General features: G+C 37.4%; 3 protein-coding genes across 4 annotated transcripts in view; 2 read left to right on the forward strand and 1 right to left on the reverse strand.

The window, feature by feature from the left end:
- LOC127416504 (neuroendocrine protein 7B2-like) lies at positions 1-4,180 on the forward strand. Of its 2 annotated transcripts, none has more exons than XM_051655911.1 (6): positions 1-218; positions 567-801; positions 1,971-2,120; positions 2,271-2,383; positions 2,858-2,911; positions 3,056-4,179. In XM_051655911.1, exons 2-6 carry the CDS (start codon positions 579-581, stop codon positions 3,170-3,172), a joined length of 657 nt encoding a protein of 218 aa, XP_051511871.1. In that variant the 5' UTR covers positions 1-218; positions 567-578; the 3' UTR covers positions 3,173-4,179. The 2 variants fall into 2 exon arrangements, with proteins under 2 accessions (XP_051511871.1, XP_051511872.1); XM_051655912.1 differs by having other exon boundaries at positions 3-136; positions 3,056-4,180.
- LOC127416505 (gremlin-1-like) lies at positions 3,589-6,296 on the forward strand. Its single transcript, XM_051655913.1, has 2 exons — positions 3,589-3,696; positions 4,231-6,296. Exon 2 carries the CDS (start codon positions 4,232-4,234, stop codon positions 4,724-4,726), a length of 495 nt encoding a protein of 164 aa, XP_051511873.1. The 5' UTR covers positions 3,589-3,696; position 4,231; the 3' UTR covers positions 4,727-6,296.
- LOC127415614 (formin-like) overlaps positions 6,220-15,568 on the reverse strand; it is a 26,662-nt gene continuing 17,313 nt past the window's right edge. The window contains exons 12-17 of the mRNA XM_051654375.1: positions 15,326-15,446; positions 9,113-9,205; positions 7,666-7,717; positions 6,898-7,047; positions 6,586-6,667; positions 6,220-6,354 (exon numbers count right to left, since the gene is read on the reverse strand). Coding sequence (XP_051510335.1) covers positions 6,310-6,354; positions 6,586-6,667; positions 6,898-7,047; positions 7,666-7,717; positions 9,113-9,205; positions 15,326-15,446 — 543 coding nt within the window. The 3' untranslated portion in view covers positions 6,220-6,309. The remainder of the gene's footprint in view (positions 6,355-6,585; positions 6,668-6,897; positions 7,048-7,665; positions 7,718-9,112; positions 9,206-15,325; positions 15,447-15,568) is intronic.

Here is a 15,568-nt window from a genome sequence, read left to right on the forward strand (position 1 = left end):
TCTGATAATTTTGCAGCCACACCAAGCGTTGACTGTTCTGAATCCAATTTGTATGCCCATATAGTATAGTTGTACTCCCTTTAAACCAAGTGTGCTAATGACATCTTTGTAAGCTTGTCGACTGAAGAGAGCGCGGGTAAGAGAAACCGAATATCTAACGAATGTCGAACGTCAAACTAACTTTACCTTGGTCAACCTCTCTCAGTCCATATTACATGGTATGTTCAGCTTTTTACATTTGCTTAGCAATTTCATTTAGTCCATATACGATAATGAACTGTTTTTTAACTTAGCAGAAATGCGAATACGATGTATTTCTTAATGTGCGCATTTAATGGCCTGTTTTTATCACGCCTGTGTACTAGTGACGTACGTACGCAAGGATGTGCTTTTCAATTCGAGCAGTTAATTGCTCAATGATCTCCAAAGTAGCCTATACTTCAGGATGCATATTATACCTGATTTACAACCCAAATTATTTGTAGTGCAATTTTTAAAATGTGGTTTGCGTGTAAACCGCCAGCACCCATTATTTACAGTACATGTTCTGTTTATTGTCGGCGTAGTGAACGTCAGCGATGGGCTCGGCTCCGAAAATGACACACACGGTTCTTTTGAGTGTTACGATAAGCTTGATGGCCGTCGTCTTTGGCCGCAGTCCACGCACCGTGGATCAGGTATCGGAGGCTGATATCCAGCGCCTGCTTCACGGCGTGATGGAGCAGCTTGGTATTGCTCGGCCCAGGGTGGAGTATCCCGCGCACCAGGCCACCAACATAGTGGGTCCTCTCAGTATCCAGGGTAAGAGATTTAGAGTACAACGAATATAATAAGTAACTGTCGTTTTATCAATTACTGTCGCACACGATGTTTTGTGTGATAGACTGTATCATCTGTGCCCAGTGGTCTGATTATTTACATAATTGATCAATGTTATACAGCTATATTCGTCCTGCAAGTGTCTACATACCTATCCATTAGAGAGCTGTACATCTAATACGACAAGAACTGGTCAAATGATGTGTTATGCTTAATGAGTTTAAAGGGATGGTTAACCCAAAAAGGAAAATTCTCTCATCATTTACTTACTCTCATGCCATCCGAGATGTGTATGACTTTCTTTCTTCAGCAGAACACAAACGAAGATTTTTAGAAAAAAATATCTTAGCTCTGAAGGTCCTTACAATGCAAGTGAATGGTGACCAAATTTATGAATGCCTAAAAAGCACATAAAGGCAGCATTAAATGTAATCCGTATGACTCCAGTGGTTAAATCCATGTCTTCAGATGCGATATGATAGGTGTGAGTGAAAAAAAGATCAATACTTAAGTTACTTTTTTATTATAATCCTACACTTTCTCCAGCTCTCCTATGCATTCACAAGAGGACTAAGTACTTCTTCTGTTTTTTGCCAATTCACATTTTTTGTACTTATCGGAGGAGAAAGAAAAAAGGAAGTGTTAAAGCAAAGGAAAATAATAAATGATCTTACATGCACTACAGCCAAGTAGGTGGCGATATGCCAGAAGAATGTGAATCGGCAAAAAAACAGAAAAACTCTTGTGAATGTGTATAGAAGGGCTGCGTGAAAGTGATAAAAGGACCTAAATATTGATCTGTTTCTCACCCACAACTATTATATCGCTTCAGAGGATATGGATTTTGGCACTGCAGTCATATGGATTACTGTTATGCTGCCTTTGTTTGCTTTTTGGAGCTTCAAATTTCTGCCCACCATTCACTTGCATTTCATAGACCTACAGAGCTGAGATATTCTTCTAAAGATCATTGTTTGAGTTCAGCAGAAGAAAGAAAGACACACATCTGGGATGACATGAGGGTGACTAAATGATGAGAGAATTTTCATTTTTGGGTGAATTATCCCTTTAATGGCTGGCCTTTATGTAAAACTCCTCATAATGGAATTGCCTTGACATTTCCTTTTGTTTTTTTGCAATTTGCCCACTAGGTGGTGCCCATGAGGGACTCCAGCATCTCGGACCTTATGGGAACATCCCCAACATTGTTGCTGAGTTAACTGGGGACAGTGTTCCCAAAGACTTCAGTGAGGACCATGGGTACCCCGACCCTCCCAATCCTTGCCCCCTTGGAAAGACTGGTATGCAGTTCATAGTGCAGCTAGCAGAATCATGCAATCATTTATTCTGATAAAAAAAATCAAATCTTTCAAATATAAACCAAGAAAGAACTGTTGAGTCTAAAAAGTCTTGTTTAACATTTGCACAAAAATGTGATAATGTTTTCGTAGCTGCTGATGAATGTTTAGAGAACTCTCCAGACACTGCAGAATTTAGTAAAGAATTCCAGAAACATCAGCACCTTTTTGACCCCGAGCATGACTACCCTGCACTAGCAAAGTGGGTGAGTTCACACTTGGCACCTTGAAACAGACTGGAGGCTTACTTAGATTGGATTAAAATAAATCCTGCTTTTCAATGAAATGAAATTTAAATAAATTATTCGGTACAATCTTCTTTGGTAGAATAACAGTAACCTATCAAAGCTTATTTTTGAGCTTTACCACATTATAATTGCTGATTCTGTCAAGTAACTTTCAGTATCCAGTCTTTCTCTTACACCATGTAGGATTCTAACATGCTTATTGGCTAAATAAATTAAAAGTAATTGGAACAACAAAATCATTTGTAGACAGTGTAGAAGGTCCTTAAATTTCTCTCTGAAAACGTGTGTTAGTGCTGTAATGGGTAGTTTACTTATGCCGTAACCTCTTTGTCTATGTAATGGAGAAGTTTATTTAATGTACAGATGTGTAAATATGCTCAGTATAACAGATTTGTAAAGGGCTTGACTACAGATCTATTATAACTCTTACAGAACAAAGGACTGTTGTATGAAAAACTGAAGGGTGGGCCAGAAAGAAGAAAAAGGGTATGTAATGAACATGACTAAATAAATATTTTCAGTGCCTTTTGGGGAGGCTCGGCACAAGAATTATAAGATGGACCACCGTTACATACTCATCTTGTATTTTAAGTCAGAATGTCACAAGACCTCTCACTGACTGTGTTTCAGAGTGCAAATCCCTATCTGATGGGACAGAGGCTGGATAATGTTGTGGCCAAGAAATCAGTGCCACATTTCCCAGAGGAAGATGAGGTTGAAACCTCTACAAGCAATATCAAGACCTGAACATCATGTTGCTCTTTAATATCTGTATAATAAAAATGACTTATCAGTATCACAGTAAAGTTAAAGCATTAAATTGTGTGCGATATTCAAATGAATCATATTATGGAAAGAGAAGGAAAAGGTGTTTGTAACATGAATGATTTTTATCTTGGCTTAAACTTTGTTGTAATAACATTTAATCAAATAAAATGATGTATATGTTCATGTGCAGAAATACTGAGGCATTGTGAATCATCATTTAGAATTACAAAAGTCAATTTTCAATATCACAATATGCATCCATAGTTATCATGAAGGGCCTCACCCTCTCGAGGCACTGGGACATCCCCAAAATGCTGTGAATGATCTTAGGTTCAGAGGAGGCGTGGACTGCCCCTTGTATTCTGAACCAGTCTCTTAAATATCAGCATTCAGAACTTCCATCCCTTATTTTGACTACACTTTGAGATCTGGATCATTTGAGTCAATCTATACTCATTGTAGTTTCGTCCATGAGAAGAGGGACAAACAATTATTAATCTAAGGTAACTTTACAAATCTGCTCAATAATTATGTATGTTTTGCTAAATGTTTATATATTAATATTCACACCTGAAATTTCCTTAAAATTATGCATGAAAGTTGAGTAAAAAAAAAAAAAATCCTTATTTACATATTCCATTATAGTTTGTGAAAATATATGAAAAGTACATTTTTGTAATATTTTGAGGCATATATGCATATATGTACAAGTATGTGATTTTTTTTTTTTATATCACCGAAACTATACATGAACATATATTATAGAGTATATGTGTGTTACATGTATTGCCATATATTAGATTTCTGTATGGAGTGTTTCCTTTTAAAATAGCTTAAATCTATGAATTATAAATGCTCAAGTATATGACTTTATATTAGTGAAATCCATACGAGCATACACATTGTGTTTTACACGTATTTCATGATATTTCTGTATGGAAAAACAGCTTAAATCTATAAATTTCAACAAATAATAAATAATTATTTAAATAATGAAGCCTATAGCTTATACTTCTCTTTTTTTTTTCATGTGAAAGGATGACTAAAGACGCATTTACTGTCACTGTCGTGGTCTTGTGGCTACTCTGCAATCTTGCGAGGAGCAGGGGAACCGGGGGATTTCAAGGCGCCATTCCGGAACAGTCACTGCAGGGCAGTTTCAGGGGAACGGGACCGCCTTCTTTCGGGGACGAGGTGCTGAACTCCAGCCATGAGGCTTTACACGTAATGAAGCGCCATTATCTGAAACCCGAGTGGTGCAAAACACAGCCGCTCAACCAGACTATCAACGAGGACGGGTGCCAGCCGCTCACCATCACCAATAGCTTCTGTTATGGACAGTGCAACTCTTTTTACATTCCTCGACGTGTTAATCAAGAGGACAGTGTCTTCCAGTCATGCTCCATGTGCAAGCCGAAGACTTTCACGTCTGTTACATACACTCTCTTGTGTCCAGGGCAGATTCCACACAAGAAGAAGAAGCGGGTGCGGCGCATTAAGCAGTGCCACTGTACATCTGTCGACTTGGATTAACACGCTGACGTTCATTGTTTTACTTGTGTGCTTTTGTCTGAAAGTTACATTTCAATACATTCCTATCCTATAACTTAAATTATTAATGTAGGAGTATTGTTTAAGTTTCCTCCATCATTAGTTGTTCAGCCATGCACTCAGTTTACTGGGGGGGGTTACCTTCCACCCCCATCCCCCCTGGAATCTACACCCCTGATTAGCTGTAGATATTACTTTATATATTTTTAAGATTTACGCATTTCAGTTTTTGCATTTAAAGAGTGCTGAAAAAAGAAAAGAAGCTAAAACCAGCCTAAACTGGTCTCCCAGTCTAACCAGCTAAAAAGTGCCCCAAACCCCTCTAAAACAAGCCAACTGACCACCCTGGGAAGGCTGGGCGACCAGCTAAGACCAACCAACCAGCGTGGGCTGGTTTTAGCTTTTTTTTTTTTTGAGCAAGGGAAAATAAAAATCTGCCCTTTATGTATATAAAATACAATTTAAGCAATTAAATGTCCTTTAAAAACAAAGGATAAGTATAATTCTAAAAAAAGAGTGACATTAAAATAGATTATATTATTCTCCACTGTGTGGAGCAAGATTTGCACATTCACGCAAATAGCTTACTCTGGCTTTATTTGTAATGTAGGATAGGCCTACTTTGTGGGTGGAATTTAATAAGTAATGTTGTAAAAAGAAAACAAAATCCAGTCAAATGTATTTTATCCTGGTGCTAATACAAGTGTTTTTTTTTAAATGTGTTGCATATGTTACCTTACAAAGCCAAAACGCAGCAACAACACCAACACAGAAACTGAGAACAGTTTATTGATTGTCCAGCCAAAAGTGTGAATTATAAATAGTTTCACTGTTTTTTCTTTGAATCTGACCATATTTGAGAAATATTTGTCTGTCACAGGACAGATCATAGTCTAAGAGACCCTATTTCAGTCGTAACAATTATGACAAAATGTGTAGTTACTGCATTTTGACTTTGCAGGGCAGAATGGATACTTCAAGTTTTGAAATAGTCAAGTCAGGATTTTTTGTATATAACTGTCATCAATAAAAATGTGATGTTCATCAAGATAAAACTGAAAGGTAAAGTTCTTCATAAAGAATATTTAAAAGGCCTTTTATATTATTTTACATGTACATTATCATTGGAATAGGACACTTAATGTTTATTAATATTCTGTAATGATATAATGTGGCCACAAAAGTTACTCAGCATTGCTACTCAGTATGCAAAATAAAGTGACTGCTTTTTCTAAAGCTGAATATTGAGCCTGCTATTTTCGAAATGTTTGAACCCTTAATTGTTTAGACTGGTCAAGGCCCCAGAGCATCTCTTATTAAACATAGTAAACCAGATTTTTGGTTCTAAAATGTGTGAGTGAGCGATGGGTTGTTGGGTTACACCCAGAACCCACTACACTGAGGGGCAGGTTGTTATCCTGTAACTAACAGTCTGGAGAAATAGTGTTGCACAAGCAGGTGCAGTTCATTCTGTCCCTGCCAAGAAATTCAGGTGTCTGGGCCAGAACAGGCTGGAGGTCTTGCATAAAAATATATCTGGTCCTCTTTGAAAATGGCAGAGAGTTTTAGTTGGTGGTCAGACTTGCTTCTTTCAGTCGTACTCTCTCTTTCTGTCATGTAAAAAAGAAACATACATATTTAACACAGGGGTGTACTAACCATTAGATCGTTTCTATGCCCCTAATTGAACACCATTATGAAGTTTCATCCATTTTTGTTAAATTGCACTATGCTGTATAAAAACAGTATTCATGAAAGAACAATAGTTACTAGTGTTTGGTCTGAACAACTTATCTATCTGCCACCCACACTGGTCAGCAAGGACGAAAGTTGACTCTTACCAGTCCATTTGCTTGGGCCATTCTGGTCTCAATTTTCTTCACTGCTGTGATGTTGCGCACTGACTGTTGGGCCTCTTTGAGTCTAAAGTCAAAAAGAGCATAGATTGCATAATGATACCATCTCATTTTTGGTTTCTCTAAAGGCCGAATTTAAATAAAAATTTGACTTTAAAATATTGTTTGCATTCCAATTACTTTTAATGCTTAAATACACTAAAAACCAATACCTGGTAGTGATAGTATTACCTTGGTTAGAGAAGTAGCAAATATGTTACTAGATGCTAGACACTAGACAACCTACTAAATTCTCACCTCTGTTTGGACATGACCTTGTTCTCTCTCTTCCATCTCATCTTGAAGTCATTACAGAATTCAAACCAAAGTGTGAAAACATGGCCAGGCACAATCTCTTGCTCTCCAGAACGTGGCTTCAGCCCAAAGAACTCCACCAGGTAACAGAACCTGAGGAGGAAGAAAGATAGTCAGACACATCTGGGATGGCATGAGGGCACGTATATGATGAGATCATTTAAATTTTTAGGTGAACTATTCCTTTAAAAAAGGCCCCAAAGTGTAATTAAAGTGGTGTACGTTGTTTTTGCGTTGCTTTTAGCGCTGAACAACATAAGTTCTCGCATGAACAAGCGAGCCACTGTGAACGAGCTTCTCTCATAGTGCTCAAGAACGTGCAGCGGATGTCATGACTTTTCATGAAACCTTTGGATTTGACTTAAACTTTGGGTTGTTTCTCAAAAAAATATTTTGTATGCCTTCAAAAGACTTGAAATATGACAAATGAATCGCATGGACTACTTTTATGATACTTCTGCGTTCTTTTTAAGCTTTAAAGTGAGTCATTATCAGCTGCCATGGATCGAGATATTAATTTAAACTTTTCCTTTTGTGTTCTGCATACAAAAGGTAGTAATACAGGTTTGGAATGAAATGAGGGTGACCGATTTTTCATTTTTATTTCAACTATTCCTATACCTTTAATTAAATTAACAGCTGCAAATGTTTTTAAAGTTTCATTTAAAAACAATGTTTGTAACATTTTGAACAAGGGTGATTTGCCTGTACCTTTTACGTGCTGATATCACTTGGTGTTCCATAGAAATGACCTCTTTTTGTGCTGTAAAATGAAAATATGTATATTAACATTTAGATCTAAGCCAAACAGGCCATTGCATAATGTTTGGTAATCCAGATGCATTCTCATCATAATCAGTAGTAAGTTTGAGAGACATCTATTTTCATGGAGGCTCCTGCAAATGGTTACAATATACAAAGCAACAATTCTTCTAATAGAGACCTAATTCAGAAGCCTAATAATGTAGCCTCTTTATTCCCCTGCTCTGTCAGTCATACTGCCAATATCACTGCTGTCTAAAAGTCCTAACTTTTATCCCAGTGCCTGAAAAACAATGTTTTTAAATTAATGTATTTTTTTTATCCCCTTTTCTCCCAATTTGGAATGCCCAATTCCCACTACTTCGTAGGTCCTTGTGGTGGCACGTTACTCACCTCAATTTGGGCAGCGGAGGACAAGTCTCATTTGCCTCTGCTTCTGAGACAGTCAATCTGCACATTTTATCACGTGGCTCGCTGTGCATGACACCGCGGAGACTCACAGCACAGGATGCTCATGCTACTCTCCGCGATCCATGCACAACTTACCACGCGCCCCATTGAGAGCGAGAACCACTAATCGCGACCATGAGAAGGTTACCCCATGTGACTCTATCCTCCCTAGAAACTGGGCCAATTTGGTTGCTTAGGAGACCTGGCTGGAGTCACTCAGCACACCCTGGATTTGAACTCGCGACTCCAGGGGTGGTAGTCAGCGTCAATACTCACTGAGCTACCCAGGCCCCCCATTGAAAAACAATGCTGAAAATAATGTTTCTCCTTTACTATGAAGTCTCCTTCATTGCCAAAGTCTCCCTGATTCCTATCTCTGTGTCTGCTTTCTGAGTCTGACCAACTGTCTCGTACAGGTATGGAGTCACAGACACTTATCAAGTCTCCAAAAGGGCACATCGCAGATATTATTCATGGCTGCAGGATGTGTGCTTCCTTATCTATGTAGTAGAGACAATCAAATAAATGTAGTAAGATGACTGTGGTGAGAAGAAAAGCTTAGTTTTAAACTAATTTCTCTTTTGCTGCTCAATACATAAACTACCAACAGTATAATCACATTTTTCTATCTTCCTATCGCTTGCATTGTCTCATCCATCCCTGTGGAAAATGATGATCAGTTTATATCTCCATGTATCTGAGTGTATGATCTGAAAACAAAAGCGAACAAAGCAATCTTATATACAATCTAAGCAAAAATTTGTACTCCACTAATCATCTAAAGGCTGGCCATCTCAGCAACCAACTTGACCTCATATCTGAATAAGTTAGACAGAAGGGATTGGATGATGAGACAGAGCACATACCGTAAATTGAAGACTAAACCTTAACAGAAGTTCTTCTAAGGGTAAATTGGGCTATTCTCCTATATCATATCATAGCTCACCGTTAGCAATAAAAAAGTCCATTTTCTCCTTGAATGGATGCATGTATTCTTGAGATGAAATAGAACACACAGTTAGGACGTCCTTTTCACAAACTGTAGGCAAAATAAACAATAACACTTGGTTAAAGTAATGCTTTTAAAGGGATAGTTCACCCAAAAATGAAAATTCTGTCATAATTTACTCACCCTCATGATGTTTCAAACCTGTATGACTTTCTTTCATCTGTGGAACACACAATATGTTAGACAGAATGTAAGCCTCAGTCCCCATTCACTTTTCCATATATAGAAAGTGAATGGTGACTGAGGATAACATTTTGCCTAACATTTTGTTTTATGCCGCACAGAGAAAAGAAAGTCATATGGGTTTAGAAAAACATAAGAGTGAATAAATGATGACAGAATTTTCATTTTTGGGTGAACAATTCCTTAAAAAGTCTTGCAAAAGTCAGTAGGAAAACAAAGTTTATTCTAACTTTAAAACAACATTTTATCCAAAAACAAAGTCATTTCTTTCTGTTAGCCCACCATCAGCATTCCAATATCACACTAATTATAGTTCAGAATTGAAAAATAAATGCCACAATCTATTGCCTCATTATATATACATTTATATTCTTTGCAATAAAGTAAAGTGTATACATAATACATTAATGGCAGTGTCTGATGATGAGAATACACAGCACCTAATCTTGTCACTAGTAAACTGATTATAAACTAATACATAGCAAAGATTCTAATCTACATAGTACACGGTTTATAAAGACAAATCTATAAAGGTCATGTTTGAACTTGTTTGTAAGAGCAATGAAAGAGCCGAGGAAAAAAGCCACAAAAAAAAAAAAAAAAAAAAAAAAGCAAGTAGATTATGAGGTCAAATTTTTGCTCACAGAAGTACAGGTTTAAAAAAAAATATATATAGCCTTTTTTTTTTTTTTTTTGCTGGTCTGTGTGTTATTATTAAAGAGAGCATGCTAAGTGGCAGCCCATTATAGGGCCTGTCAATGCAGCTATTTTAGATTATTATACATTTACTGACTAAAACAAAACAGATCCAAAGGGGTTAGTTTCCCCCAAAATGAAAACTTTGTCATTGTTTACTCATCTTCATGTTGTCCTAAACATGTATGACTTTTTCATCAGTGGAACAAAAAAGGAGATGTTTAGGATGAATGTAAGCCTCAGCCATCTTTAAGGGCCCTATTTCCTGAGTGCGCAAAGCGCAACGCTACAAGCAACGACCGCGCGCTGCATCTAATTACATTTTTGTGAGAGTACTAATTCTAAGCACAATTTTCATGCTAGCATAAAGCGCAAGTGGGCGTGGGTGGGAGTGTTTGAGCTATCTGTGGGTGTATATGCACAAACTGTGGGTGTATTTTATGTTAATGAAGTGCCGCAAAGCGCAATTTTATATTTTCCTGGTGCTCAGACATTTGAGAACCATGTCTGTTTTCAGCTCAATGTCTAAATTCAGTTTCTACATTTGCAGTTTGGAGATTCCACCAGCAGGTGGCAATAAAGTTCATGTCCAAACTCTGAAAATATACTGGAACATCAAATTATGTCCCTGACAATCACAGTTGAAACCATTTTATGAAGCTAAAATTTATGAGATTTGTGTTAAACTCATGTTCATGTTAAAGGTCATGTTTTATTTTTCAATTATTATCATTGTTTATATATGCAATTGTATTTATGATCTAATTTGTATTGGTATTTTTCACCTATTGTCGTAGATTGATATGTAAGATCGTTTGGTTAAAAATAAACAAATTGCCATTATTGATTAAATACATAAACAATCAGTGTTCAAAACAATGTCCTTACCTTACCCTGATTCACTACGGAAAGCCTATAAAAATGATTTGTGTTTTGAGCTGTCCGGTTCGATTTGGTGCGAAATCGTTGGCTTATGACGTTCATCCTTGCGTAATTATATCATGTCTGCACACACAGGAAAGAAATGCCGGCTGTCTCATGTTCTGGCTGGAGAAACTATCAACGCTGTTCAGCTCAGTTCAGTAACACACACAGTTCAGGACAGTATTGTTGCAGTCTAGATGGATGTTTATCTGATATCTGTTTAGCGAAGTTGTTATCCGTTTACCGATCGCGACCGTTTACCGAAGTTACTGTGACATGTTTAATATGGATAACTTCTGAAATTGACTTCTTGTAATTGTTATTTAGCATATTTAAGCATATTATTTTTACATTCAAAAAAGTATATTTTATCCCCATCATTACTGAATCCTCATTTTATATTTTTGGTTTATGATGTTATTGTGTGCATTGCATAGATATGCTATAGTAGTAACTGAGGATGGACAATATAGTACAAAAATAATGAAGTCTTCTATTGAACTTGCATCAGCCATATCACATGTTTAACCTCTTACACTGGAAATTGTACTACAATTTAAACATTAATAGTAGATAAAACACTTGAATAATCATATTAAGGTGTACTGGTGGTGGCTGAGGAGAGTCCCCTGTTCTCTATTTAAAAGTACTTTGAGTGTAGTACAGGGGTCAGCAAACTTTTTGACATGAAGTGCCATTATTTTGCATTTTTCTAATTTAATCGTTTATTTTTCATTACAAATGATATTATCAGCATAACAATTTGATTGAAAATTTTGTGCAAAACCCAATGATTAAGATATAATCATGATCCTGCTTGTGCATTTTCACAGAGCATCTTGTGAAAGTGCTTTAATGAAAGAAAGCCTGTCCTTTTGTACAAAATGAGTTAACACAATTAATGTCACAAATTTGCTTAATTGATTACTGATCACGAAATTGTGTGGAATCTTAAATATTTATTATATTTTGTCATTGTAATGATGTAATCACTAGTACGCAAGCAACAGCAAGAGAGGCATTTTATTTTTAAGAAGTTTTCGCACCTGCATTCCAATCTACATCTTGATGTAATCCTTCCTCATGATCACGCAGTGTTTTCATCAGCTGAATGGGAGACTAAACACAATTAAAGTGTGACAAGACTCGCGCTGCGCATGCAAGCCATAAGAGCAGTGTCAGAACATGACTGATGTATTGTTCTGCAATTTACTTGCAATTTTAAGTTTCAACCACAGATGTTGCTAGAGAGCACAAAGTTACATAGGCTGTGTCTCGTTTGGAAGGCTGCGTCCTCCGAGGTCGCATTTGTCGGCCGCATACGTCATCGAGGCTGTCTCGTTTCATAAAAGCGAGGAGGACACTCCAAATGCAGCCTTCGAATGCGACCTTCTTTCATGGGAATTTGGAGGATGCATGAGGTGTACCCTTCGTGGACACTCACTACCCATAATTCTTTGCTTCAACGGAAATGTAAAAAAATAATGACGCCAATTTGCCCGTAAATATGATGTTCAAACGCAAGTAATATTAATTCCCAAGTTGAAGTACCTCAGCAGATGGGTGCAGAGTATATAATATAATTATATTAATATATAATTAAAATAAAGTATTAGACTAAAAGTACACCTGTAAAATCTATTTTCTTTTCTCTTTACATCATTATAACTCTCCTAAAATGTACCTCATACATTCTCTTCTAAAGGCAATTAATTCCCTTCTCACTCAAAGTGCCCGCGCTTGTTAAAGAGTAGCATGCTGTCATAGCAACCATGTTATGTTACGTTTCCTTTTGTCCTACGAAGGCCGTTTCATTTAAACGAGGCTTGTTTAAAGGAGGACACTCGGTGTACTGCAGCCTTCAAAGCACTTGACCCAGTCCTACCTAGCATGCAGCCTTCCAAATGAGACACAGCCATAGTGCAGCTTTAAGTCACTGCACAAGGGGCTAGTGGAAGAAGTTGGAGAGGGTAAAATGATTGGATTTGGTATGATTTTTTTTTTTTACCACTTTGCTATTTTGATTACATTTTCATTTCGTTCGAATTTAGAAATATTTTTTTCATGTTTTAATAAATGAATAACATTTTTCTAAATTAAAATTGACCGGTAGAAGTGAAGTGCGTGCAGATACTAGACATGATTTGTGCGTCAGTAGATGAAAATGATTAATATGATTAAAATGAAATGATTAATAATACTTACATTCTCTATAATTTAATAGAGCGTCACATTTTCTAAACGTATAAAAGGAGCGTGACATTTAACAAGTACGCAGTTAATGCACAAAAGTACGTAAGTCCATATTTCTATTCTTCTAATTCATTGCAGACAGTCCATTTACATTACAAACTTTTTATGAATGTGTTGTCTTTGTTAATATCACTGGTGCTTGACAGGTAACGGACTATATAATAGGACGCAGATGGTACAATAACCGGAGAAGAACCTCAGAATTAAATTGCACTTGACCCATCCCATTAGTGCTTTGCTCACGAAATTTCATCAAAACCCACTTGTGCCTGGACTTGGTGCATGCTTGCATGAAAATACCAAAATTTAATGGTCATGCCCATTAACTTTGCCCTTATGACTTAAAGCATAGTGCTGCGCTTAGCACTAGCGCTCTTAAAATAGGGTCCCTACTGTATTGAAAAAAGTTGCAATGAAAATGAATGGTGATTGAGGGTAACATTCAACTTAACATCTCCTTTATGTCCAATGTAAGAAAAGAAAGTCATACAGGTTTCGAAAAATATGGGTTACTAAATGATGACAGAATTTTTATTTTTGGGTGAACAATCACTTTAACCTCTTTTGTTTGCACTTGTTCTTAAGCCTCTAGGCAATGAGCAAGAGTAGAATAAAACACCATAGAACTAACTAAAGCTCCACCTGTGGCAAAGTCAGAGGTTATTAAAAAGTCTTTTTTCTCACCAAGATCTGTTTATATGCACCTCTGATAGCATCCTCAGATAGTCATTGTACCACCCGTCGACCTAAACAGCACTATTTGTTCACTGCCAGCCCTCCATCCAATCAGAGAATCAGAGGAGCCAGTCTCCTGCCCCAGACATAATACACCTGATGGGCATGCTCCATCTGTATCTCACCCCAGATAACGTTACATACACAACTGCTTTCATTGAGCATTTGTGTAAACTGTGAGTGTGAGAGCAGTGTTTAGGCATCTTTACCACAGCATTCAAAACGAATAATCGACTAAGCTATATTAATTATAGCTTACATTGACTAAGTTAGTCCTCATGTATCCCGCAGACATTGTTTATTGGGAGGCAAGTTCCATGAAGGCAGGATATATATTCAAGTTTTCTCAACTGTGCATCATGATGAGCCAAATCACTGCCTCAATGATTACAAAGAGATCAAAAAGATGTCTCAAATCAGCTGTGGAGACATTTGAAAGCAGTAGATGTGCTTCGCAATGTAGTCTTTGGAAAAAATATTACAGGAACTGTTTAGGCACACAGTGACTAATTTGATTAGTGCAGCACTTTCTTGCTCCACAAAATAACACAAATGTGGTCACCCTGAGCAGCCAAAACCTCAGAGGGACCATAAGTGATGTACCCAAGACACCCAAAATCAAACAAACACAGCATAAAAACAAACAAAGACAAATCCCCTCAGTCATGAATGGAGTTCAAACAGCAGAAAAAAAGGGAGAGTGCGATGGGCCAGATTTGGCAGTCTCTCCGTCGCCCGATAAGAATGGCTTGTTGAGAGGTAAAGAAAAGAATCTCTGACACACATCTGTGAGGGCACACTGAACTCTGACTGATACAGTGTAGCAGGAGGACGGCAGTGCATCTCTATAGAGATAAAGCCCATCCCGTCAGCGATAAGCTGCTCTTCTCTCAGATTACATAAGCACCAAGGCACTGTAGCCTTTGGCCCCTCTGATGACATGAATAACAAAGCTGAAAAATCACACAATACCAGAAGCATCTGATGGGCAAGATTAAAGTCATATCTAAAAGGCGCCAGGGCAAAATCACACAGACTCCACAGCGTCTCCACATGTATTTATGCACATACATACATACGCTATGCAAACATACAGTGAAAAGCATGTAGGTTGATTCCACCTGATCTAATGAGTTGTTGCTGCTAACAGAAACTGTAAAATCTGCTGTAATTTGAGAGTCTAAGAGTCTAGTCCATGTGAATTAGTGTGAGCCATTGTAGGGTTACAGTCAGCCGTTGGAGGATTATAGCCTTCCATCCAGCCAAACACATTAAATCTTTCTCCTTTGAAGATATAGTAAATCAGCTGTACACTAAAATGGTTTTTAAGCCATTGAGAGTGCTTTTGGTCATTCTTACCTGCCAAGTCTCTGCTCAACTTTCTCAGATCCTTTGAGAGGTCTTCAAACTTAATTTGAGAGGCAAGAAAAACATCTTGAGGTTCAGGCAATGGAAAGATACTCTTTTCCGTCCCAGCATTCTGAAGAGAGATTGAAAGCAAGCTGAATGGTTGAAAATCTGGTGCTTTTATGATGTTTAGAGCTGGTTTGGTGACCCCCTCCCCCCCCCAGAACACACCAGCATCCAAAACACAACATATGC

This window comes from Myxocyprinus asiaticus, chromosome 25 (genome assembly GCF_019703515.2).
Source record: "Myxocyprinus asiaticus isolate MX2 ecotype Aquarium Trade chromosome 25, UBuf_Myxa_2, whole genome shotgun sequence".
In the NCBI taxonomy this organism is placed as follows: Eukaryota; Metazoa; Chordata; class Actinopteri; order Cypriniformes; family Catostomidae; genus Myxocyprinus; species Myxocyprinus asiaticus.

Excerpts from the sequence above, each read along its gene's own strand:
- LOC127416504 (XM_051655911.1), top strand. The coding sequence starts at position 579 with ATGGGCTCGGCTCCGAAAATGACACACACGGTTCTTTTGAGTGTTACG. Across the intron at positions 2,121-2,270 it reads TTGCCCCCTTGGAAAGACTG|CTGCTGATGAATGTTTAGAG; the intron begins GTATGCAGTTCA and ends ATGTTTTCGTAG. Across the intron at positions 2,912-3,055 it reads GGCCAGAAAGAAGAAAAAGG|AGTGCAAATCCCTATCTGAT; the intron begins GTATGTAATGAA and ends ACTGTGTTTCAG.
- LOC127416505 (XM_051655913.1), top strand. The coding sequence starts at position 4,232 with ATGACTAAAGACGCATTTACTGTCACTGTCGTGGTCTTGTGGCTACTC.